At 44.6% G+C, this 26,553-nt stretch overlaps 2 protein-coding genes across 2 annotated transcripts; one reads left to right on the top strand and one right to left on the bottom strand.

Annotated features, from left to right (window-relative positions):
- Positions 1-4: 4 nt before the first annotated feature.
- Positions 5-22,599, bottom strand: cc2d1a (coiled-coil and C2 domain containing 1A; the record flags this gene model as incomplete). The annotated part of the gene is made up of 21 exons (XM_084575261.1): positions 22,548-22,599; positions 21,193-21,262; positions 20,589-20,718; positions 20,349-20,455; positions 19,723-19,968; positions 19,268-19,580; positions 18,713-18,822; positions 18,541-18,613; positions 17,432-17,551; positions 17,202-17,329; positions 16,469-16,541; positions 16,252-16,394; positions 15,820-15,907; positions 15,608-15,684; positions 15,398-15,493; positions 14,130-14,252; positions 13,843-13,901; positions 1,485-1,601; positions 350-423; positions 205-263; positions 5-106 (listed from the first exon to the last, which is right to left on the bottom strand). Coding segments are annotated over exons 2-21 (2,295 nt in total), but the record flags the coding sequence as incomplete, so codon positions are not given.
- A 374-nt stretch (positions 22,600-22,973) lies between these two features.
- LOC311509825 (uncharacterized protein) lies at positions 22,974-26,128 on the top strand (the record flags this gene model as incomplete). Its single annotated transcript, XM_084575262.1, has 3 exons — positions 22,974-23,416; positions 24,489-24,993; positions 25,740-26,128. The coding sequence occupies 3 exons, from the start codon at positions 22,974-22,976 to the stop codon at positions 25,881-25,883; spliced, it is 1,092 nt and encodes a 363-aa protein (XP_084431388.1). The 3' UTR covers positions 25,884-26,128.
- Between the last annotated feature and the right edge of the window lie 425 nt (positions 26,129-26,553).

The following is a 26,553-nucleotide window of genomic DNA, read 5'->3' on the forward strand; positions in this document are numbered from 1 at the left end:
GTTTGAAGCCTCGGTGGCCACGGTTGATGCTGAGTTTAAACTGCTCTTTAAACTCTGGGCTGCTGCTGTTCTTTACTGTGCCGGTTTTGTCCCTCTGAGGCTCCTCCTAAACACACAGACACACACACAAATGAATTCATTAAAACAAATCTAAATGCACGGAGAGTTGCACATCTGCAATCACTGAGTGGGAAAGATTCTTACCGAGCTGGGAAAAGGAAACTCAAATTTTACACTAGCATCCAGATCATTAGCAGAGACACCTGTAGGGAGAGTAGGCATGTGTGACTGCACGTAGCTTTGACAGATTACTGTCTGGTCATTTCAAAGATGAAGCTAACTTCAGTACCTGCCGGAGCTGGAAGGTTGATGCCTCGGATGATGTACAGCATCAGGTCATTAGGTGATAGGTTTTGGTGGATCCTGCAGAGAAAAAAACAGCCGTGATGGCCATTGAGTACCAGCATCATGAGTGACAGAACAAACAGTCAGCCTCACTGGGAGCTAAGCAGCTCTGACTGTGGAATGAGTCACTGCTGGAGTCACTTTGCCGTTAGGTTGGGGTGATACTGGAGCAGAGCCAGAGTGAGTCACAGTGAGTCACTCTGACTCATCTGACTCTCTAGTGCGGGAAAGCAATCCTTTTATATGTCGAATGATTTGTTTTCAAAATTAAAAAACTGATGCATATGTGGAGAATTAAATATTCAGGACAAGTGTCATGAAATCTAATAAAACAATAATATTTATATTAGACTGATTTTCTAACTTGGGCTGGGGCATTGACATAATATCAGATAACAGCTAAAAGTGCCTAAAGAGCAAGTGACCTGTGAACAAATGAATTCTATCATCTGGGGTATGATTAATACAGTAACATTTTCATTTTTGATAGTAGTTCTGTACATTTGATTTTTAAAGAATTGTCACTGAATTCTGAAATGTGCCAAACAGTCGCGACGCTGTACACTATACATACACGTCAGTTCATCAGGTACACTAGTGAAAACAATTGGTTCTAATATAGAAGTCCTTCACTAATGAAGGTTATGGTATTCAGCATTTATTAATTAAATAACAGAACTGTTGATTCAAGCGTTTTGATATTTTGTACGAACACATGTTTCTACTATTTTGACAACCCCATATTAGTCAGTGGGCTGGACTAAATAACATAAACACTTTCGTATTTAAATCAGTCCAGTTTAACAACAACACAAACTACATCCTCGAAAATGATCATCCAGTTAAATGACCACCGTTCTGACACTGTTTTCACTAGTGTACCTAATGTTTTGGCAAGTGAGTGTATATACAATATATGCTCAATGTCTTGATTAAGCTAACTTTACCATCATCCAATAACTGTCATGATATTTCACTAACAGCTAACAATGAGTCAACAAACGAACTCACTGACATCACCATCCGAATAATGTTATAAAGTTATGAATGGAACTGTATTCTGTGAGTTTGTTGCTGACTTGACAGAGTTGAAGGTCCTCTCTTCTGTGCGGCACTTAGGGACTGGATGACCCTTGGCGTGGGCGTTCTTCAGTATCTCTATGCTCTTCACACACTCCTCAACAAGCTTCTCAGACCTTGGGTGAGACAGACATGAAATTTAATATACACAAGAATGCCAAATAAATCTGGTGATAAAAACTGACACTTGAACTGCGAAGACTACACCCAGTGGTCAGCTAGCATATACATTCTGCAACTGAATGAGAGGACATAACTCTTCTGGGACAGCAGAAGCTGGGAGGTGAGCTGGCCTGCATTTTTTCATTCTAGAAATTGTCTATTTGAATGTTCAGATTAGATAAGATGTAAAACAAAAAAGTCTTCGGTCTGACAGGACAGATTGTCGGCTTGATGTGTCACGGCAATTACGAGATGAAAATACACAGATCCTTACATTTCTTTGGGTTTTACACTGTTGTTTTTAGTTAATTAATTGTTTCTGACAGGTAGTTAATTCAGTGACTCCAGTTACACTTGTATTTGACTCAAGTTTAAAGTAGGAGAGTAGGTTTTAAATTCCATCACATCTGCCAATAACACATCTAGTATAAAATGTATATGTTGGGCCCACAAAGCCTGAGTGAGGCCTGTTGTAACTCATAAAGCCTGCCAGCACGTTTGGGAGAAAAAAGGGAGTCCTAAAGGGACTCCGTTTCCCATCAGCCCTAGCGGTTTTATGACCAGGTACAATATCCAGCAGAGTCAACCCACTGACTCTGATTGGCTGAGTGCCATCAGAACTCCCGCAGAGTTCTATGACGTCAAATTGGATATAAATAACCCCGCAGACTCTGAACACATTGCTTCCCGTTGTAACTTCGTTACCTTGGAGGTACAAACGTAACGTTACGCAAAGAGACTACGCCATCTTCACCTCGCTGGACGAGACTAGATTCCTGTATTCTACCTACGCTCAACCCGAGCCACTATCCGGACTTCCCGAGAACGCCGCTGCTGCGATCCCTCGGTGCCTGCAGAAGGAAGAACCAGATTCTTCACCCAGTCGACTTCGCTGATTTCCCCCGCGCCATCGCCGAGGATCAGCCGCCGTTTGTCCGCCAGCGACGCGCACAACGGACCCGTCGTATTCGAGCCGCACGGAGCCGAATCGCAACGACGCAAGGACACACGCCATCCGCTCCCCCTTTCATCACCAAGTAAGAGGTTAACGTCTGGGCAGAGTTAGGATTTTATTTTATCTTTATTTTATTTGCATTTCGTGTGATCCTATTTTATTTGCTGTGTTTACGGACCGCGAGTCCGCCAGTGTTGTTATCGTGTAATTAGAGTGTGTGAGCCGCCGTGCTCCTTTGTTCTCGTGTGTGAAACGGGTGATTGCTTCGTATCTGTCCGTGTCTATCCATTCCGGACAGATAAAAGACAATCATCGTGATCCTCACGAGATCCGCTTGGTAAACTTTGCTTTTCTCTCCTCCCTTGGAGCTTTCCGCTAACCACGCACGCACACACCCACACACACATACATACCTATAGGCTACACGTGGACCCTCTCGGTTCTACTTAGTCAAGGAGAGCTAGATTACCCAGCGGTAAATCTCCCTCTCTCTTTTGAGTGATAACCACGTGGTTGTCGGCTGATCAGCACGCCATCAGCCACACCATTTTGAATTGTCCGCCATTTTCCGGGGCAAAGATCATTGGTGACGTAAACCCACTCGTGGGCGGAGTCAGCCATCTTGCCTCTCCCCTTTTGTCCTCCTCCTTCCTTACATCACCACGCTCCTCCCCCCTTTTCCCCGTCCTCATTTACACACACACACACACATACACACATACACACGCACACACATACCTGCATCACCGTGTTGGAATGTTATGATTACGAGTAGTTTGTAGAGTACGTTAAGTGGATTGGATATTGTTAATTGATTAACATTTATTGTAATAAACTTATTTGTACTTAAAGTAAGCTACTCCTAGTGATTATTGTGTGTTTATATTGTGTCAAGCTGGTTGAGAGAGTCTGTGCTCGGAGTTCATGACTTCAACATTTATGATTTGAGACTGTATCACATTTGGTCAAGGTTCCCTGTAAGCAGGGTGGTGCCCCGTAATATTAATCTTGATTAATAACAACTTAATTTGATTTAATAATTTATAATTATTAATAATAATTATTAATTATTTAATCTTGACCAAACTCGTATTACGAATCACAACATTTGGTGCCCCGTGTGAGGCTCATCAATATTACCAGCTTTGTCATAATATTTCTGTGCAATAATTATTTTTTTTATTTTTGAAAAAAAAACATTTTTTTTTTTTTTGAAATTTTTGAAAATTTTATTTTTCATTGCGCTGCCAACACAGCATTGTGAGGTGTTACATCAGTGGTTAGTACGTAGGTTAGCAAGTTCCCCTTTTTTTTCCTTTTCTCAGTGTTTTGCACTAGAAGTTTGCTAACCATACTTGTCAAAGTTACCAACTAATATTACCTAACACTTTAACACACGTGTAAGCCGCAGGTCGAGATTACCTGCGCAGTTGTGAGAAACAGCTGTTTAGGAGTAAATAGTAAGGCTAATACTTTTACTGATCCTAAAAATGAGTCATCAAGGACCCCCACCTGCTGGTGCTGAGGGCCCTAAGGGGGCGAGTGACCCAGCCCTGCAGGATGCGGTCGCTGCCCTCCTCCGTCTCTCCTTAGATGAAAGAGACAGCCTTTGTGGGTATGACATCAGCAGTTGTGATAAGGCATTGGAAGAATTGCTGGAGTATGTCAATAACCCGGTTGGAAAACCTGACCGCACCATCCCCGATGTTCTGGGCCAGATTTTCCTCATCCACCAGCACAAATCTCGGCTGCAAGCCATGGAGCACCAAGATCAGGTCTCGCAATTGCAACATAGGGTCCGTGCAATGGAGGAAAACTACCAGAGTTTACGTCTGGAGCACGAGAGCATCCAAGCTGAGGGAGACCGTGCTCGGGAGTCAAGTGTTCAAACACTGGAGGCTAATCGTACCTTGGTTGAGCAGCTCCACCACGTCCGCCCGGGAACTGATGAGGATGAGGAGCGCGGAGAACAACCAGCCAGCCAGGTAAAACCAACTGGCAACACGAGTGACCAGGAGGTCCGCCGCCTGGCACCTGAACTCGAAGAGGGTCCTCCCTTAAGTGTGCCCGGAGCAGGCCTGCTCCGAGAGGCCTCAGTTGAGCAGGATGAAGCTGTGCGGCTGCAACAGGAGCTCAGAGCCACACGAGCGAGAGAAGCTGAACTGCGCCAGAAGCTCCACGCAGCCCAGCCAAACCTGCCAGCTAGCCGGAGGCCGCCTACTAGTAGTCGAGCGGCCCTTGATGTCGTCGCTGACTTAATCTGTCTGGACACCTACCAGACAACCCCGCCACTCCGCTTCAAGGACACAAGTGCCTTGCCTTCTAGAGGTCCGCCTCACTCCAATTTTAGCCGCACGTCGGCGAACCTTGACCGTAGTACGTCCCCACGGCGAAGGGGTGACTACTCCCAAGCTCAGGGTCCGCTGCCACTCCGTAGTCTTCGGCCACACCCCAACCTGGCTCCTTCTCCAGGTCGGCCTCATCACTACGACGACTTCAGTGACCACGGCGTATCCGAGGAGTCAGAGGAGTGGCCCCACAGACAGACAGGTTTGCGCACACGTCACCTGGAATCTTTTGCGAAGGACATAGAGCGCTATGATCCTAGCAATAAAGAGTCCAACATCGACGATTACCTTCGGGAAATCGAGCGCTGCCTAGTCGACTTGCCCAATGCCACTCCTCGGGAAAAGCTGAAGCTCATCTGGAAGACTACAGCTAGGAGTGTCCACGCCTTCATGGAAACCCTCCCAGCTGACACTCGCGACCATTACCCCTCCCTCTGCGGAGCTTTGCGAGAGGAATACTCTCCCTACATGGACGAGACTTCGGCCACTCTCGGCGCCCTTGCAATCACGCAGAAGAAGTTTGAACCCCCACGAGAGTATTACCGCCGGCTACGAACGGCATACTTCCAAGGGCGCAATGCACCGGGTCTGGAAGAGGAACGCTCTTTCCGTTCTCTTTTCCTTCACAACCTCCACGACAGCGTGAGGTTCGACGTAACAATGTACTGTCGGTCGGGCCACCTCTCCATGCAGGAAATAAGGAGATATGCACAAATGGTGTGGGAAACGCGCATACGACCAGGCCGGAGTCGGGAAGATGACTCCAGGGTGCTCAGCATTCAGACACCAGAGCAGATTCACTTGACGCTCGAGGGCAATGAGATGCCTCGGGCCAAGGTGAACAATAGAGGCCCTCCGAAACACCGAACACCTCGTCCACCAAATAATCAACAGCACCAGGGGGGTGGGAACCAGAGAAACCATCCTCCAGATTCATTCCGGCCAAGGTGGGGAAACACTTCCCAACAAAAAGGTAAAGTATGGTTCGACACGAAGCCAAGACATGGAAACCAAAGAGGAGGAGGTAAGGATAAGTTTTTAGACTCTTCCACGGGGGAAAGCCTGAAGACGGAAATGGAAGGTTGGGTCAAGAAGTGTCTGACGGAGGCAGTAAAGGAGCTGGGAAAGTCCAACTGCTTGCCGTCACCAACCGACCCTTCAAAGGGACTGGATCCCACTCCACCATCGGCATGACTAGGCCAAGACCCTCTTCCCCCTGCAGGCAAAGTGTACTTTGTCGGGTGGGGAAGAGAGCCAAGGCAGGTCGACTCACACCTCCCAACCATTCCTCCTGACACGTCACCGCCTCCATTCTTGACTTTCTTGGGTGACCTGGTTCGCAAGGGTAATGCCCGTCGGATATATACATCGGTGGTCGTAGGGAGGTGCATCAACTCACTTGCCCTCCTCGATTCAGGCTCAGAGATCAGCTTGATGTGTTCCGACACATTTGCAGAGGTTGCTAGAGCAATGCTCTCACTCGGCAAGCCGTTGCAAACAGAAACCTGCAATGTTAGCATCACTAGCTACACGCAGGACAGCTCCCCCATCACCAAACGCGCTTGGCTGGACATCACTTTCCAGGACATGACTTTGGTCCATCCCATCTACATCTGTGTTGTCGACACAGAACCATTGCTCATTGGTCAGGATCTGCTGGACCGGCTGGCCCCACTCATTGACTGCCACCGCGGACACATATGGGCTCAGGTATCCACGCCAAGGCCCCTGAATCCAAGGGGTAACCCACCAGTCAAGGGTGGACAGGTTGCTGTCATCCAAGAGTCTAGACCCTTACCAATGCTCATGCCTTTTCCAGAGCCTAATCCCGGTTCTGATCCGTCCCTGCGGTCCACGACTCCAACACAGTCACAAACCGGGGAACAGATCCCTTTCCAGGACCACGAGTCCTTCCTGTGTTCTCTGAAGAACACAAATCCGACCTTATATACCCCCCATGTGGTTGGTGGGGTACGCGTAAATGACACCTTAATCCCAGATGCGCTCCTGGCCCTCTGGTCCGAGAAGTCCGCGATCAGCCAAGGCTTGCTCGACGAGCTGGCGCTGTACAGCACCCCAACTGGGTTCACAGAACAAAGTCATCACCTTCTTTCCGCAGAGTCGCCACAGACTCGCCTTAAGGCGATCGGGGTGTGCGTCCTCACCATTCAGATAGGAAAGAGAAAAGTGGTGCACCGAATGAGTGTGGTTCCCCAGCTCCAAATCCCAGTCCACGTGGGTGCTGACCTACTTGTTAGACTGGGAGCCCAGCTTGACACAGTCAATCAAGTCCTGTGGTCACAAGCGGGAGCTGACAAACACTCGTTAAGCATGGAACCCCAGCACATGGTATCGGGTCAAACAATTCCCCAAGCGTGTCAGGTTGCCAGTGAAGTTGATGGGACGATTCCCGCAAGGACGACAGGTGCTCCCATCCGCCTGATGATCTTAAAGGGACAGACAATGCCCAATTCTCAAGCATTCTTCCAACCGCTGTCACGGTTCTTCGAGCTCAACCTGACTGTCTGCGGTACCCCAATTCTCGAAGTGGACAATCGATCAGCATATTTGTTGGTGCAAAATCTGACCCAAAACCCAATTCAGGTGAAGGCAAGACAACCGTTGGGCATGCTAATCGATTACTCTTTCCACGATTTCGAGTTGTCAATCCCTGTCATCGGAGAGCTTCCGCCCTCCTTAGCCAGAGATGGCGACCAAGGGAACGTTTTCTCAACGTACCCGACAAAAATGATCACCATTGCCCGTCACGAATCTCTCCAAAATGAAGCTATCTGCAGTGCTTCCCTTGGTGCTGGAGGCGACATGTTGGTGTATGCTCTCGTGACTCAGCCACAAGAGGGAGTCCTAGCTGGTGGAGGAGTCTGCTCCATGACAGAGGAACCCTACCCTGGCTTCGAGTCCGAGATTGCCCAACAACTGGAAAAAGCTGATGCCTTGACCACGGAAGAACAGAAAAGCTCGTTGCGAGAACTGTTTCGCGACTTCCAGGCTATCTTCTCAAAGGACTCCCAAGACTGCGGGGTCACTGATCTTCATACGGTCCGCATTCCCACTGATCCTCATGCCCCGCCAACATTTGTACGGCAGTACAGAATTCCATTGGCCGCATACGAGTCGATCCAAGAGATCCTCGACAAGTTGCTTGAAAAGCAGATCATTAGGGAATGTAATTCGACCTATAATTCACCCATCTGGCCAGTATTGAAACCAACTGGCAAATGGCGGCTCACAATCGATTACCGTCCACTGAACAAACAGGTTCCCCTTTCTCGCTGGCCCATGATCCACTTGGACCAGGAGCTAGCCAAAATCAAAGATGCCTGTTTCTTCTCCACCGTCGATGTGGCGAACGGTTTCTGGACGATGAAGGTAGACCCAACTGACCAGTACAAGCTGGCCTTTTCCTTTGGCAACCGTCAGTACACCTGGAACCGGTGCCCATTTGGATATTCAAACTCCCCAGCTGAGTTTAATATCTTTCTTCACAAGGCCATGAGTGATGCAGCTTCCCGTGGAAATCTCATCTACGTGGATGATATCCTCATGAGAAGCAAAACCTTTGAAGAACACTTGGGCGAAATCCGACATGTACTCACCCAGCTTGCCGCCGCAGGAGCTAAGCTGGCCCTGTCAAAGGGCCAGTGGTGTCGCAGTAAGGTCGAGTACGTGGGGTTGACCGTGGGAGGAGATGGCATCGAACCCCAAGCGGGGAGGATCCGAGCCATCCAAGACATCAAACCGCCGACCAATGTGTCGGAACTCAGAAGCTTTTTGGGGGTCTGCAATTACTCCCGTCAGTTCATCGAGGATTATGCTGAGATCGCTAAACCCCTCACTGAACTTCTTCGGAAAGACCAAGTCTTCCAATGGGGGGACCCCCAAAACCGATCTTTTTGCTGGATGAAGGAGAAACTCTGCTCGGCACCTTGCCTGGCATACCCTGATAAAGATAAGGACTTTCACCTTGAAGCAAGCTTCTCCAACCAATGTCTCAGTGCAGCACTGGCTCAGATATATGACACAGACAAGCGAGTTGTCGCCTATGCGAGTCGACCTTTGAGCAGCGTAGAGATCAAATTCTCGGACTGCGAAAAGGCCCTCCTTGCCACTGTATGGTCAATTGAGCATTTCCGCAGTTACATTGGGGGACAGAAAGTTATCATTGAGACATGTCACCAACCGGTCACTTTCCTCAACAGCCAGCGGTTAAGGGATGGAAAGGTATCAAACAGCCGCGTAGCATCATGGATGATGGCATTACAGGGCTACGACATCGAGGTCAAGTATGCCCAAAACCACAAAATGACCCTGGGCCAAGGTCTGGCTGACTGCCACCATTGCGACTGTGAGGAGCAATCCAGCTCCCAACCTCCGCTTGTCACTATGCCATCTCCGCCATCCAACCATCTCTATCATGATGAAAATGTCTGTCTCGGGCTCCCGATGGTCTACGTGGATGGCTGCTCGTTTCACCACGAGAGTCAGACACAAGCCGGAGTTGGTGTTGTTTGGGTCAACCGTGCGGTTGACGAGCCAAATAACTACCGACTAGGCGGAAAGACCAGTCAGTATGCGGAAGTCGCCGCAATACTCATTGTACTCCAACAAGCTGCTAAGCTGGCTTTCAGCCAGTTGGTGATCTGTTCTGATTCTAACTATGCTCGTCACAGTTTCATTTCCCATTTTCCCATATGGAAAATAAACAACATGAAAAATGCTAGGAACAAAGAGGTTAAACACTCTGAAATTTTCTTGGCATGTGATCAACTGGTTGCAGATAGAGGGATGACAGTGTACTGGAAGAAGGTCAAGGGTCACTCCCAGACTTCGGGGCCAGACAAAGACGGCAACGATGAAGCCGACCGCCTGGCGAAGTTGGGTGCAATACAGGGCACGACCTGGGAGCTCCAAGAGGAATGGCTCCCTGTCCTCCACACTCATGTGGTCAACGCAATCACCCGCCGACAAGCAAGGGAGATGCAGGAAAACACGCAAATCAGTGAGCAGACACTGCACTTGGGCCGAAGGCCTGATGATGCTGACTTGGCCACTATGCAGGAACGAGATCCAGTCATTCAAGCTGTTCGACAACTGATAATGGAACCATCAACGCAGGAGCCCTCAACACTTTCACCAGTGGAAGTGAAAGAGCTTCGTGCCCTTCATCGCGAACAGCAACACTTGAAACTGGAAAAGGGCCTGTTGGTCTATAGCCACAATGGCCAGGGGCCGGCCCGCTGGGTCGTCCCCACGGACCATAGGGGTGTAATGTTAACACATGCGCACGACTCCCCTGTCGGAGGCCACCGGGGTTACAAGTCCACGCTCCAGACCCTCCAACAAGTGGTCTACTGGACATCCATGTCCAAGGATGTCAAGTCCTATATCAAGGGATGCCTGGTTTGCTGTCAGTTCCAGCCATCACACCCACTGAACCGAGCCCCACTTCAGAGCAGGGGTGTCACTTTCCCTTGGTCCCACCTTCAAGTGGACTGGATTGGTCCAGTGCCAAAATCCTCAAGAGGGAACAAGTACCTTCTCACGGTCACTTGCGCCTTCACAAAATGGGTCGAGTGTCTTCCGGCACCCAACGACACGGCCACAACCACCGCTGTCCTCTTGCTAAACCACGTGTTCAGCCGCTGGGGGCTTCCCCTCTCTATAGATTCAGACCGTGGTACCCATTTTACCTCGACAGTCATGACCACCATGTACGAACTTTTAGGCGTACAGGTCAGTTTTCACATTCCCTATCACCCCCAGTCATCAGGTCAGGTCGAACGGGCCAACCGTACCATTGTGAACATGCTAAAAAAGTATGTTAGTAGCAATGGTAAGGATTGGGACATGAAACTCCCACTGGTGCTGATGGCCATCAGGTCCACCCCACACCGCTCCACCGGAGTCACACCCTTTGAGATGATGACTGGGAGGGACATGACTCTTCCGCTACACCTTCTGTATCAACCAGAGGATGTCAGTGTGGCAACAGCCTATACGGCACACCATTACGTCGCCGATCTACAGAGCCACCTCCGAGCCACATTCGCTTGGGCCCAGGAGAACCTGGAGGCAAGCGCCAAGGGAGCCAAAGCCTACTATGACAGGAAGGCGTCGCACAGAGAACACCAGGTAGGGGATAAAGTCCTCTACTTCCGATTCGCCAAACCAGTAGGAGTCTCCAAGAAATTCCTACCAAGCTGGTCAGGACCTTTCGAGATCGTTGGTAAGCTCTCACCTGTAGCATACCGCATAAGGACCTCAAAACCGAATCAAATGCCGACATACAAATGGGTCCATTCAAATCAGATCAAGCCCTTCCAACCACCTGCTCTCGCCAAAAGGGGGGATCAGCCTTCAACCCCCGAGGATGAAGCTGCTTCCACCCATGAGAAGTAAACTGTATATAGTACACCTGTAACGCTACTAACACAGTTGCATGCCTAACCCATCCACTAGCATGCCCTAATCCCATACAGCATCTAGCGTACAGTCTTGGCAGTGCAATACCACTTCATGTAAATCCTAAAATTTAGATATAGTCTTAATTTTAATTCTGCCAACCACGGAAAGGCAGATATCTATAGATTAAGGTCTGTACTAAATTTCGGTTTTGGAGAAACGGTGCACTCATACACCACCAACACGTGCAGACCATGATGTAGACCCCTCCTCTACCTCATTCACAATGTCTACATCACTGCATTGTTGCATACACTATGTACAAGTACATCCAAAAACCTACAGGCCAGACTGGATTCTCTCCTCCTCGTGCCACCACGTTTTGCACTCCAGTCTGTGCCTTCTCCATTGACTAACCCCAGCCCACTGGGAGAGTAAGTCAATGACTAATCACCTTGCCTTTCCTTTTTCTTTCTTTTTCCCTTTTCTTACATTAGTATCTTAGTAATGTTGGAATATGAAGGTTAAGGCGATATACCTCATGGTATTAAAATGTGATGTTAAATTTATTGTGATTAGTTAGAAATCATCTGCCCAGATGTGCCTCGTCTGCCCAGACGAACCTCTGAAACTTCGGATTGTTTAACCCTTTTCTGACACTCAGGAATATGGACTATACCCTCATCCCTCATCGTGAAGATAGACTGCATAACCATCTGGTTATTAACAACAACAGAGACTGTTCGGCCCTGGATTTGCTCTGAACACTGTGGCCAGCACCCCACTCTTCAGACCAAAGGGGGGATTGTTGGGCCCACAAAGCCTGAGTGAGGCCTGTTGTAACTCATAAAGCCTGCCAGCACGTTTGGGAGAACAAAGGGAGTCCTAAAGGGACTCCGTTTCCCATCAGCCCTAGCGGTTTTATGACCAGGTACAATATCCAGCAGAGTCAACCCACTGACTCTGATTGGCTGAGTGCCATCAGAACTCCCGCAGAGTTCTATGACGTCAAATTGGATATAAATAACCCCGCAGACTCTGAACACATTGCTTCCCGTTGTAACTTCGTTACCTTGGAGGTACAAACGTAACGTTACGCAAAGAGACTACGCCATCTTCACCTCGCTGGACGAGACTAGATTCCTGTATTCTACCTACGCTCAACCCGAGCCACTATCCGGACTTCCCGAGAACGCCGCTGCTGCGATCCCTCGGTGCCTGCAGAAGGAAGAACCAGATTCTTCACCCAGTCGACTTCGCTGATTTCCCCCGCGCCATCGCCGAGGATCAGCCGCCGTTTGTCCGCCAGCGACGCGCACAACGGACCCGTCGTATTCGAGCCGCACGGAGCCGAATCGCAACGACGCAAGGACACACGCCATCCGCTCCCCCTTTCATCACCAAGTAAGAGGTTAACGTCTGGGCAGAGTTAGGATTTTATTTTATCTTTATTTTATTTGCATTTCGTGTGATCCTATTTTATTTGCTGTGTTTACGGACCGCGAGTCCGCCAGTGTTGTTATCGTGTAATTAGAGTGTGTGAGCCGCCGTGCTCCTTTGTTCTCGTGTGTGAAACGGGTGATTGCTTCGTATCTGTCCGTGTCTATCCATTCCGGACAGATAAAAGACAATCATCGTGATCCTCACGAGATCCGCTTGGTAAACTTTGCTTTTCTCTCCTCCCTTGGAGCTTTCCGCTAACCACGCACGCACACACCCACACACACATACATACCTATAGGCTACACGTGGACCCTCTCGGTTCTACTTAGTCAAGGAGAGCTAGATTACCCAGCGGTAAATCTCCCTCTCTCTTTTGAGTGATAACCACGTGGTTGTCGGCTGATCAGCACGCCATCAGCCACACCATTTTGAATTGTCCGCCATTTTCCGGGGCAAAGATCATTGGTGACGTAAACCCACTCGTGGGCGGAGTCAGCCATCTTGCCTCTCCCCTTTTGTCCTCCTCCTTCCTTACATCACCACGCTCCTCCCCCCTTTTCCCCGTCCTCATTTACACACACACACACACATACACACATACACACGCACACACATACCTGCATCACCGTGTTGGAATGTTATGATTACGAGTAGTTTGTAGAGTACGTTAAGTGGATTGGATATTGTTAATTGATTAACATTTATTGTAATAAACTTATTTGTACTTAAAGTAAGCTACTCCTAGTGATTATTGTGTGTTTATATTGTGTCAAGCTGGTTGAGAGAGTCTGTGCTCGGAGTTCATGACTTCAACATTTATGATTTGAGACTGTATCACATTTGGTCAAGGTTCCCTGTAAGCAGGGTGGTGCCCCGTAATATTAATCTTGATTAATAACAACTTAATTTGATTTAATAATTTATAATTATTAATAATAATTATTAATTATTTAATCTTGACCAAACTCGTATTACGAATCACAACATATATAAAAGAAGAACGCAAATAAAAAAAATATCTCTTACTTTAAAGCCTCAGCCACGCTGCCCAACTGTGTGAACTGGTGAGAATAGCCCAGACATTTCTGTTGGTCGAGATGTAACAAAAGAAGGTGCAGGTAAGAAAATGCACACAACAACTGTGATTTGAAATGATTTAAGAAAAGCTGCACAGCCAGAACAGCAATGAGCAATCTTTAAGGCTAAACTACTACATGATATTAAAATTAAAATGCAAGCCGGTCTCTGAGAGATTTACAAGGTACATTTTCAAATAAAAAGCACTTAAAAACGAATAGAAAGGTGTTTTTAACCTCATGCTGCTTTCTCATAAGATCCATAAGGCCATGGTACTGCTCACTGGAGCGAGGGGAGACAGGAGAGGTACGGGAGCGAGAGAGGGTGTAGTCCTCCTCACCTACCGGAGCATTTGGAATCTGTGAGAAGAATGTGGTGAGAAGGGTGTAAATAATGAAAAATAGAAATGTTCTCTAGAATCTGCATGAAATAAAAAAAAAAAAGACACTTCGACCGGTCCAATTAAAAGATAACTAGACCGTTACAATTCTTTTCTTTATGATCTTTTGGTAGCCCCAGATTAGACTTGACCTAAAATCTCATCGACTTGTGCTGCATTTCAAATCCGTCTGTCCACTAGAAATGAAAATCGGTTTCTATGCTCGTGTGATATCCTGCTGACAGACAATAAGACAAACTAACAGAGGCACAAGCATAATATTCCTGGTAATTAGAGTGGCACTGAGTCAGAGCAAAAGACTGGGTTTTATGAAGCAAAGTTAAATAAAAGCATGGCAAAATGAATAGAAATCATATGGGAGGTGTGACATCGATATGAAACGTGAATATTGGAGTGATGCTAAAAATATTCACACATACAGTATACACACACACACACACACACACGCGTGTACGCACACACAAACACACGCAGAGGGCGAGACCAGGTGTTTTGATTTCACCCCACGTTTCCTTCCTATCATCTTCTATTCCAGTTACAGTTGTGTTATCACGTCTCACACATTCAGCTGCTGTGACAAACTGTTTAATGCACAAACACATACACATCAGCCGTAACATTACGACCACCTGACTAATATTGCGCTCCGTGGTCCAGTTCTGATGCTCAAATGCACATCTCCATCTGCATTTTTAAAATGTATTCATTCGTTTTATTTTGTTTTTCTTCCTCTCACCCTCCTCCCAGTCTTCTGTCACATTTCACCTCTGTGATCTAATTGACTCGAGTATGTAATCACCTCTGCCAGCTGTAATTCATGTCTCCACAAGTCCTGAAGGTTTATGCCTTGGTGTGGATGACGAGGTGTTTTTAGTAGTCTAAATACAAATTACCCTCCATAAATAAACACTTTTGAAGCAAAAACACAAATCTATACATAGAGAAGCATGTATATGTGTATGTAACATTTGGAAGGATTTACATGTCAGCTGTGATAGAACTCTGCCATACCTCTAAAAGTTCTGCAAGTATTATTACAATCTCATCGGTCGGTCATAATGTTATGGCTGATTTGTGTCTTTGCATGACACTATATTTATTTACCTTGGTGATGTCAACAGGTAGACCAGACTTGGCAGCAGTGATCATGGGGTCCAGTCCCTTGGCATGTCTGAGGTGCTGCGCTGCCCCCGTCATGTCCTACAAACAAACAGATCAACAGATGTTTAAATAAAAGAACAGGCAGCTATGGAAAAGACATCCAGCAATGATTTTTTATTTTTTCTACAGCAAAGAAAAAAGTCCAAAGCTTACCTTCATTTGTTTGGAGCGCAGTGCGGCACGCATAAAAGCCTGTCGCCTTAGCAACAGGAAATCCACTTGCTGCTGGGCTATGAGGACAATTAAGAGAAAAAGAAGTGAAAACTTTGTCTTGTGTAACACTCAAACGCCTCTTGTGACACATTTTATACGCGTAGGCAAGCAGGTGCATACCACTCTTACACAAACCCGCACTGTGAACACACCTTTAGGTCCCAGTTTTTGAGCGGAGGCGCCTCCAGGGGCCTGAGGAGCTGGAGACTTTGCTTTCTGGGCAGGTGGACGCACTGCAGGCTGCAGATATGAGGACAATTAGACGAACGCTATGCACACACACGCAGATTTCAAGGTGAAGTATTGTCCTTTTTTCATTTTTCAATTTTCATTTCAAAAATATTTACACTGCTTACATCATTTCTCTAAATTAATGTATTAATATCCCTGATTAATAGCATGAAAATGTTGTGCAGAATAGAGAGTAGTGCTGAATGAATAACCTGCCACAGAAGCCACATTAGCTGGAACGGAGCACAATAAATCATTTCTTTTTAGTCTGGTCCAGAGGAAATCAGATTTCTTGGCAGCACAACAGTAATTTGACCATTTGGCAGTGGCGTCATTTATTTATTTATTTTCACCTTGGCAGCCTCTCTTTGTCCATCCTCTTCATCATCATCATCATCTTCTGCATCTGCATCCTGATTTGCTATTTTCATAGCGGTCTCCAGGACTCCCATGAAGTTCTGCTGACCCCCCTCCGAGCCCTGAAGTGGTGGACAGCCTAAAGGAGCAACGTTGAAATGAATGAACTACATGCGTTGTCCTAGAAGTGAAGTCCTGAATTCAAAAAGTTACCTGGTGGTACAGGTAGATCAGACAAGCTGACAGGTCGGCCAGCTTTGTGAGCTTTGATGGCATCCTGATATTGCTATTGAAAAAAAGAAAAAGAAAAAAAGAGGCCATTATGGATGATTCTTTTTACAGGAAAATGACTCTACTCTATCTGCAATATTTTAACTTCTCCGTGACAGGCATTGTTGTCATTCATTAATTGCAACTGTTACAACAATACAACAAACACAAAATCATTCAGTCATCCCCAAACTGGGGGGAAAATACCTATTTGGGAATATATATTTACAAATATAAAACAATAAAAGTACAACCCAGATGGAGACTAATGTCGTCAGTGTGGTTCCAATTCACAACAAAAACAGTATATGCCTCACAACATTTTTTTTTTCCATGGTCATGTATCTTCTGTTCATCCTGCCTCAGCAAAATCAGCTTAATTAACAGGTTTCCAAAAAAATTTTCACAGTGACTTTCAACAATCCCGAGGGAACAACACAGACCTCAATGCAGATTTTTCTGGTAGGTCAAAAGGGGCAATAATAACAGTTACAGTGCAAGCAACAGAGTGTTTTGAGTCAAAAATAAAATGAGTCATGCCATTTAACCACAAGCAGCACAGAGCCAGGAATATGAGGTGTGTGACGAATAGCTGTATTTAGCAGTAAGTATGAAGCACATGGGCACATTAGCCTTTAAATCACTAGTCACAGTGTTTTAAGGGCATGACGTGTACCTTAACAATGCGCTGGTGCATACGAGCCTTCCGATCGTCTCCTTTGCTTTTGGCTCCCTCTGCTGCTGATTTGTATATGTCCATCCTCTGCTGTAGGGCTTCTGCCAAACTGCTGGGAGCAGGAAGGTCTTTCCAAGGCAAAAACAAAAACACACACTTTATCTTTAAATTGATACCCTTTTTTGTCATTATGCAAATTAGTTAAAGGATCAAGTCTCCTGCAGTCTTACCAGCAGTGGCCGTCTGAGTGGGTGCAGCAGGAGCTGCAGGAGCAGCAGGGGCAGCAGGGGCAGCAGGTTTGGGGGCAGACCGAGGAGGAGGAGCCGCACGGTGCTCTGCTACTACGTCTCCTAGAGACGATCAGACAGAAGTGCATGGATCGATTTAGGTTACTATTACATGTATCAAAAAACAAAAAAATCAACCGTTTAGTTCACCTAATGGGGTGAGGCTTTACAAATGTTTGCAGTTCATCTAATTCTTACGGCGTTCACTCGCAGAGAACGTCTTGAAATTGTGTAAGCTTGTTGTTACTCATAGGCACAGCCTAGTTTTTCCATACACAATACAGATAATAGTGTAATATTTCAATATTTACAGAATCTCTGATAAGAACTACTACTACTACTACTACTACTATATGCAAACACTGTGAGATCAATACAAGCTTTCTGATTCAAATCCTCACAACCAAGACAGTGCAATTGTTCTGTATAATGCATCGGCCAACAGTGTCCAAAGCCTTTGAAATATCAACAATTGACAGCTGTTTCTGGTCCAGAGAGGAATATCAGAAGGATGTCCTTCAATGCATAGGATAAAAATAATAATGAGGGAAAGGAGGCATTGAAGAGGAGCTAAAAGGTATAAGAGAGGATACTCAGCCTGGAACAGTCTGAAGATGGTGTTTATCTTATATTCTTTATTTGTCTTGCTCATCCAGTAGTTTATTTCAAGAAGATGAGTTTCAGTCCATCTATATTTTTTGTTTCCCAATCACTAAGTAAATTATTAGCTGCCCTGTTAAAGGATAAGGTCAGGGAACGAGAATCAGTTGAGCAGGATTCCAGTCTATTGAGCAGATGTGCTTCAGTTGTTCAATGTTCAATTCAGGATCTGTGTGGCCGTAATAATAGCATAACATTGTTAAGATGTGTACTACTTGCATACATCTGGAGATTGATAAACCTAAAAGGGTTCTTTAATTCGATTTAAAAATGATTTTAAAATGAATCCTTAACCAACTTTATTTAGGGAAACTGGCACTAGATGCTACAGGAAATGGATACCACTCAATCTACCACTATAGAGTAAGATACGATAACTGGGTTATACTGACCAGGAGGAGGAGGCAGTGAGCTCAGGTGTACTGGTTCATCTCGATCAAGCGCCTCCAGCAGAGTATCGAGCTTCTATATAAATCAAGTCAACAGTATAACACCTGACTTTCTTCAGGAAGCATTACAGAAACGGATTTGCTCAAAAGATCAATCTGACGTCGGCTGTTTTACCTTGGCAGTGAGGTAGTGCTGTTTGGCCAGGTCAATGTTGCCGTTCTGTTTAGCTTCTATGGCAGCCATCTTGTATTCTCTCTGTCTGTTCAACACTGCCTGTTTCAGCTCTGGATGGAGCCAAGGACGCATGTGTTTGTGTCAAAATGAGAGAAAACAATAAAATGAGAGCAGATGATTCAAATGTGACAGTCTGTTTGAGCAGTAACCAGTAAGAATTTCTTGATTATACAGTATAAAACCTAAGGTATAATTACGCATTTAGAAGAAGTAATTTATTAAACTTATATTCTGGTCCGCAATTAAAAAAACACAGGTTTCAAATCATGGTAAGCATCTTGAGGAAGACAAAAGAATAATATATCATCTAATCCACTATTCCACCTTGTTGAGTAATTCTGTCAAATGGAACAAATAAGATTTCCAATAATCATTAAATCCCATATGATTGTTCATTTGATGACAGATACATTTCTGATGTTCCTCAGCGTAGATCACTATCACCACATTTTCACTTATATGCATCCACGATTATTTCATCGTTTGTACATTTACCTGAGTGCTGACCATCAGGCTGGCTGGGGGTGAGGGGAGAAATGGCAGGTGTTCCTGGAGTGATGGCAGCAGTGGGCTTTTGGGGAGGAGTCAAGTGCATTGGCTTATTATTGGGAGGTGTTGGTGCAGCCTCCCTTAGAGGTTTCTGATTGATGGGAGGGGAGGGCATCAACGCGGGTTCTGGCTGTCGTTCCTTCACCGATTCAGACTCTGCCGCAACATTTGACTTCCCTCCAAGAGCTACAGGAGGAGGCATCTCCTCTTCGTTGATTGGTTTTCCTTTCTTGACAGATGTTAACATGGACTGTAATGTCTAGGTTTGAAGAAAGAAGAGCATAAAATCGAGTTAAATTAGAAAGAGAGAGCAAACTTCTAAACAAAGGTTTAGAAAAGGATTTGAACGAAGACGGTGTGTGTGGGGCTGTTCAAATGAGGTGAACTCTTCTTCATTTTACCTTTAACCCACGGTCATATCTCCGGGCTTTGCTTGTCTCGCCTGCAGCCTTGGCGTTGGATATGGCTGTCTTATACATTTCAATGCGCTCCAACAGACGGGACTCCAACCCAGTTCCACCACTGGGTGCAGCAGCAGGAGAGGAGTGGGAAGCGACGTTCACTTTAGGAGCAGTCGGTGTGACAGCAGGAGGAGTAGGAGCAGGAGCTTGCTCCTCATCATCCTCCAAAACATCATTCAATTCTGCCTATGTATGGAGACAGCAATGTATACAGTTCAGAAGAAAATACAGACATTTAAAAGAATTCGACCGCTTAGGTTAGCACCATTATATTATGCAGAATATTATGGATATAAAGTGGAATAAAAGACAATATTGTAATTTCTCTCTTCATTATATTCTCAATTAGTAAAATTTTCAGTTGGACAAAAATTCTAGAAAGACAAGATTTTCAGCCATTAAACATTACACATGACAAAGACACAGACAAAACACAGCTAGGAAAGAGAATATGTGGCATAACATACTAATCTATAGCTGCCAAAATATTTCATACCAACTAATCAGTCAGGTGTGTGCATGTGTGTGTGTGTGTGTGTGTGTGTGTGTGTGTGTGTGTGTTTTACCAGCAGATCTTCATCATCCTCCAAGTCTTCATCCCCCACATCTTCATCATCCAGGTCTTTCATACAAAGAGCTGCCATACGCTCAATTTCAGCCATGGCAACAGGAGCTGAACACAAATAAATACACACAAGCACAATCATTTATAAATGTAGCACATTTAGAGAACTTGTGTACGGATGAGAAGAAAAAGACTGTAGTTTAGTGTGGGTAAGAAATGTCTTCCTCGTGTCTCCCTTTACCTTTCTTCCCCTGTGGTCTTCCTCCTGCTCCGCCCCCTCCCACCAGGTTGAGCAGCTCTGCCTCCAGCTCGTCATCATTTCCTTCATCATCCATCCCTCCGTCCGGGGACAGGTCAAGGAGCAGCCCCATCTAATACACAGAGAGAGACAGGTAAGGACAGAGCCGCTGCATCACAACTGTGGTTGACACGCTCACTTGACAGATCATTAGGAACACTAGTAAAAACAAATGCAGTCTGATATATCAGTCCCACACTAAATCTCTACTAAATGTCATTTTCAAGAATGGAGGCTGTGGTTTGTAGTGCTACTGAATTGTATTGCGTTGTACCGACACAAGTTTATGTTAGCTTGGGAACCCCATTTTAGACAGTGGGCTAACTTGGACAACAAACACCTTTTGTTTTATTCAATAAAAATTAACAGCACCACAAACACTGTTTCAACAAAAACTGAGCACTATAACATGATGGAGGATATAATCTTATACTTTTACATTACAATGCATCAGTTTTCACTAGTGTGCCTAATGTTTTGTCAAGTGAGTGTATATTAACAGTAGATAGCTTTCATAAAGCACATTACCAAACATGACGGGTGTTACCTGTTTGGCTCGAGCTGCCCCTTGACCCCGAGGAGGGGGGTTCCGACTGCGACTCATGGACTTTTAATACCTGTTAAATTAATGGAGCCGAGTAAAACATGGAGTAAGGAGAGGAGGTTAGTTAAATGACACTATCCATGACTGGAGCAGCTGAGTCAGGACCATTCACTGTACGGTCAGGACAGACAGACTTCATTATCAGCCATTCTGTGTAATTTGAGCTAATAAATCTAACTAGTCCAACGTCTCTAACGTCTTGTGTGTTCATGTTAGCTAACTGCAAGAACAATACACAATATAACGATAGGTACTGAATGTCCACACAGGCTGTTTACCATGTCTGTTTCACGTACCGTAATCTTAATAGCTTTACGGGTGATCGGTCATTCACGTCGAATGCTGCTCCGACACAACCGCGTTACAACAAACCAGGTTTAAGGACAGAAACAGGTGTATTTTAACGTCTAGCTCGAGTTATCAAAACAAGAAGAACGACACACTGTGGAATTTACTTCCTACATTGCGTCTCTCCTGGCAACGCGCACCGTGCTTTACGGCTGGACGAAACACGCCCATTAATGACGTAAAACCTAACGTTCCATCAGGTAGGTTGTGTGTTTTTTTCCCTCGGGGGAAATGTAACTACACTTTAAAAAAATAAATAAAAATGTCTACGGGTTAATAGTTGTTAAGTTAATCAGTGTAAATGAATTATTTAAGTCGTAACAGACAATTTCACTTGGTAAACCCTTCTGTAAACAGTTTGTCAATACACAGGCTAAATGTGTTTGCTAGCTAATAAATACATTGAGAAATTAGTTGGGTTTAAGCTAACAATGAAGATAACGTTGAAGCTTTATACCACGTCACCATGCCTTTCTTTAACTTATTTTTATTTTTTTTAGTAAGAGAAGATGGCCAAAGGGAAACCAAAGATCAACACCAGTGGTAAATGTAGATACTAATATGTGCTGATTTAGCTGTTGAACTGCATTCACATGCCAAAACATTATGTACACTAGTGAAAACTAATATAACAGTCCTCACCTAAATATTTTCTTCATGTATAATGGAATAAATAATAGAAATATGTGCCAATACAACACAATACAATTCAACAGTACTGTTATGTGTGAATGTAACTGGCAAGTGAGAGTAAATAAGTATGCAAATATTTTTTTTAACTCATGATGACATGACAAATTTGGTTAGATTTAAGTGTATTGCTTCACTTTAACATTAATGGCATCAATTTAAGAGTTAATCACTCACAGTTAAACCCACTCAAAGTCTTTTATCACATAATAAATCCATCTGTTTTCAAGGGGACTCAGCTCCACCCAGGACTCACTCACTCAGGTCAAGGAAGAGGGAATGTCCAAGTGATGAAATTTCCCCGATATATGATGTTCAGGTTGTTCTCCATCAACTGGTAATTTAAGTGATTAATCAGAACCTTCGTCTATATCATATCAAGCCAAACTGTTTGACTGTTTTTTGTTTTTTATTTTCAGGACACTGAAGCAGATAATGCAGGTGTTGCCACACTCCTACAGTGTCCCCAGTCCCCACTGCAGGAATGTGCTATCAGTTTAAATCAACAGGATGAAGCAGCTGAAGAGTCCTGTCTTGCAAATCCCGATGGATGTCTCAAAGACAAACATGCAGAAGCAACTAATGTGGCAGTAACACAGCAAGAAGAGACAGCTGTTACCAATCCCAGCTATCATTCTCAGCTGCAGAGCACTCAGGTAGATGTAGATAATGATACCAACAAGAGTATGAAGGACAAGGAGAAAAAGGAGGTGTTCTTGCCAATTTGTGAAGCGGGCGACAGATCTTGTGAACCGGCTTTAGAGAACTCTAATTTAAAGGAAAATCAAGAAAACAGCCAAGCAGAACCCACCAACATGTGCATTGTTGAAGTCAAGGAAATAACAAAGGAGTCAGCAGGAGGGTTACCGGCCAAAAAGAAGCGAAGAATGGGCGTGTGTGGTCTGTCAGAGAAGGAGAGGAGTCAGTTTTTACTGACACAGAAACTTGAAAATGGAACAAAGAGAGTTGAGAAACAGATTTGTGATAACGCAACTGACGCTGTGGCTCCGGGAGAGAATACATCTTCACCTTTACCATGCTCACCTCTTGTCAGCCTAGCAAATGGCATCACAGAGCAGAAAGAAGTAGAGCTAAAGCTTCTGCCCAGTCGCAGTGGAAGGGATGACAGGTCAGCATCATTTTAATCTTACATCTTTAGGTTATCTTGTTTACTTTTTTCTATTATCATGTCAGCAAGCAGTGGTAGAACTGTGTTACTTTACACTAAATTATGTATGATGTTTTAAAAAAAATTTCAGTGGTTGTAATAGTTAAAGATCTAAGGCCCTGTTCAGACCTGGATCAAGCCAGTCACAAGTGACCACTACAGTACAGGTGTAGTCTGTCCTTGTAGCTGTTAACAAAATTATAAATAAATAAAAAAAATTAACAAAATTACCAAATGAATTCACTGAATATGAGTAATAAATAAAATAAAAATATACTACAGCACGTGAGCATCATGTGGCCATGTCAGCATTTTAAATGTTTTGAGTAAGAGTGACTTCTTGCTCTGAGGTGAGCAAATAAATACCTGTGTCTGTGGCATGCAGTAGTCTGTTATTGGATTATGACTGCACCTGTGACATGATTTTGCTTTCCTCCAATTTTTTTCTCATAAAATAGTGAGGTTATTATATTTATGTGTGCAAAATAGCCACGTGGAGCTAAGTTTCTCAACAATGACCAGTGTCTTTTTTTTTTACCTTAATTACTGGTGACTTGTCTTTACTGACACTAATGGCACAGCACAGATTATTCATATGGACAAGAGGTTAAGTTTTAATCTGAGCTCTGTGTTGGTCTCTGAAAGAACTAGTGTCACGCAAGATCAATATCTAAATAAATGCAAAATGAATGTGTGTTCTTTCAGTGAGTCAGAGAGACCCGACAGCTCATTGTGTCCCACAGTTTACATCACAACCACCAGGGAGGAGTTTATTTCAGATATTACAATTCAAAAACTGCAAATTACAAAGCAAATGTCCCTTACTGAGGTTTATTGCAAACCCATCTGACTTGAATGGATTAATTTTTATCTGTTTGTGTCAATGAGCACTTTAAGCAAAAAGAGATTTGGGTTAAAGTGAAATTACTTAAAAACAATACTGTATGTGCAAAATACAAAATAGACATATAACTGTAACAGGTGTACATGTCATTTGTTACCTCCTTGAGTAACATTTTCTGTCAACACACAGAACAGAAACTGAAGTCCATGACCCTGCCACTGCTTCAGATGGGACAGATGCTGTGTGTGATCCAGGCTGCCCAGAGGAAAAAAGCTGTGAGGCTGAAGGAGACGTAGTGCCTGGTCCAGAACAAGTGGGTAACCCAGAATCAAATCATCATCCAGAGGAAGAAGAGGGGGAGCATTTGGGGAATACTGAACTACAAGAACTCAACACACCTCCACGTGAAATTATGGCTGAAATCCCTGAGCAAGAAATGAAAGAAGTGGAAGATGGGTCGACAAAAGTTGACTGTAGTGCAGACAGTCAAAATGAAAAGAGTGACAACCAGGATGCAATTGGAGCTGCCCCTCTAGTGGTCAATACAGATGAGACTGCTCATGATGTGGTGTGTGGTGATGCAGCTGAAGAAGATGCTTCCTTCTTAGATACCCGGTCTGGAGGGTTAAACTGGGGCTCTGTGGAGCTCCGCGAGGCTGCAGTGACATCCAACCTCTCAGAGAAGAACGTCAGTGTGAGTGATGGCACTAGATTATAATAATAAAGATTCATAGAGGAGGAAACCAGCTGATATAACCCTTATGAAACTCATTATGCGTTTGTTGAAGCTGTCAAATTCAGTAGTAAGGGTTATGTTGCTATATCTTTTAAAAGTCCTTTGTTTTCACTAGTAGTAATACTATGATATATTGATCATAGTACTACCTCAATCCTGTCACAAATGGGATATGGTCTTTTACCCTGGAATTCATGTTTTCATTTCTCCAAACCCAGTGCTCATAATTTGGTCTTGTATGTCCACAAATACACTGTCTGGCCAAAAACAAAAGTCACCACCAAAAAAATAAGGTCACACACTCTAATATTAATAATCCTTGAAGACGATGGTTCCCCACTATCCTTCCAGTTTTTAATAATGTGTTGGACAGTTCTTAACCCAATTTTCTAGTAGTTTCTACAATCTCCTTTTCTCCGCTTGATGCATTCCAATGATTTGACCCTTCTCAAACTGACTAACATCTTTTCAACGACCACAGGATGTGTCTTTCAACATGGTTGTGTAAGAAATGAGAAGCTACTCATTGCATCAGTTGGGGTTAAATAACTTGTTGCCAGCTGAATGATAATCACCCATGCAGTAACTATCCAATAGGAGGCTCGAATCTATTTCCTTAGTTAAAGCAAATTTGACGCTTATAGTTGTTTTACTGCTTATCTTTTAAATTTACAGAAATTTTAATTCCTCTTTGTTGCACACAGTTTGATCTAGAGGACGAACCTGCTGCTGATCCTTCAACTGAGAACGCTGAAGACACTCAGACCAAGGACACCGCTGACCCATATGGATCTGGATGTTTAGACCACGTGTCGGACTCACAGCTTAACACCATTGTTCTGATGTAAGAGAGAAAAGGAACAAGGTTGAATCCTAGAATATATCTGACAGCAGGTTGAAGAAGGGTAATGCTGAAGAGGTCTCAAGAAGGATAGACGGGTTTGGATAAACAAGCTCAGGATTAAATTCATCTGATGCTTAAAGCTCATCTTGGGTTCCTTTTATTAGATAAACACTGGTTTAAAAACATTTGGAAGTACAAGAGATAAAGTAGCTTTTAAACATGGAAAAAAATCAAGAAAACGTATCACATATAGGCAGAAATCAAATGCTATGACTTCAGATATTTACTGATCAGCCACAACATTAAAACCACCCACTGGTGAAGTGACTGACGTTGATACATTGATATAACATTATTCTGGGAAACATGGGTCCTGGTATTTATGTGGATGTTACTTTGACACATACCAGCACCTGAACGTTGTTGCAGGTGAAGCATCCTGGTGCCTGATGTTCCCCAGATGAGCGGTGCATAGGCACACAGCATGATGTGAAAGAAAACTTGATTCATCAGACCAGGCAGGCTCCATCCATTGCTTCTGCTTGAATGCTCACGTGCCTATTGCAGGCAGCTCCTGTAGGGGTCAGAGTACAGCACAGACACACACAAAACAAACTGTGATGCACTGTGCATTCTGACACCTTTCTATCAGAATCAGCATTAACTGTTTTAGC

The sequence above is a fragment of the Chelon labrosus genome, assembly GCF_963514085.1.
Source record: "Chelon labrosus genome assembly, contig: SCAFFOLD_238, whole genome shotgun sequence".
NCBI classification, from domain to species: Eukaryota; Metazoa; Chordata; class Actinopteri; order Mugiliformes; family Mugilidae; genus Chelon; species Chelon labrosus.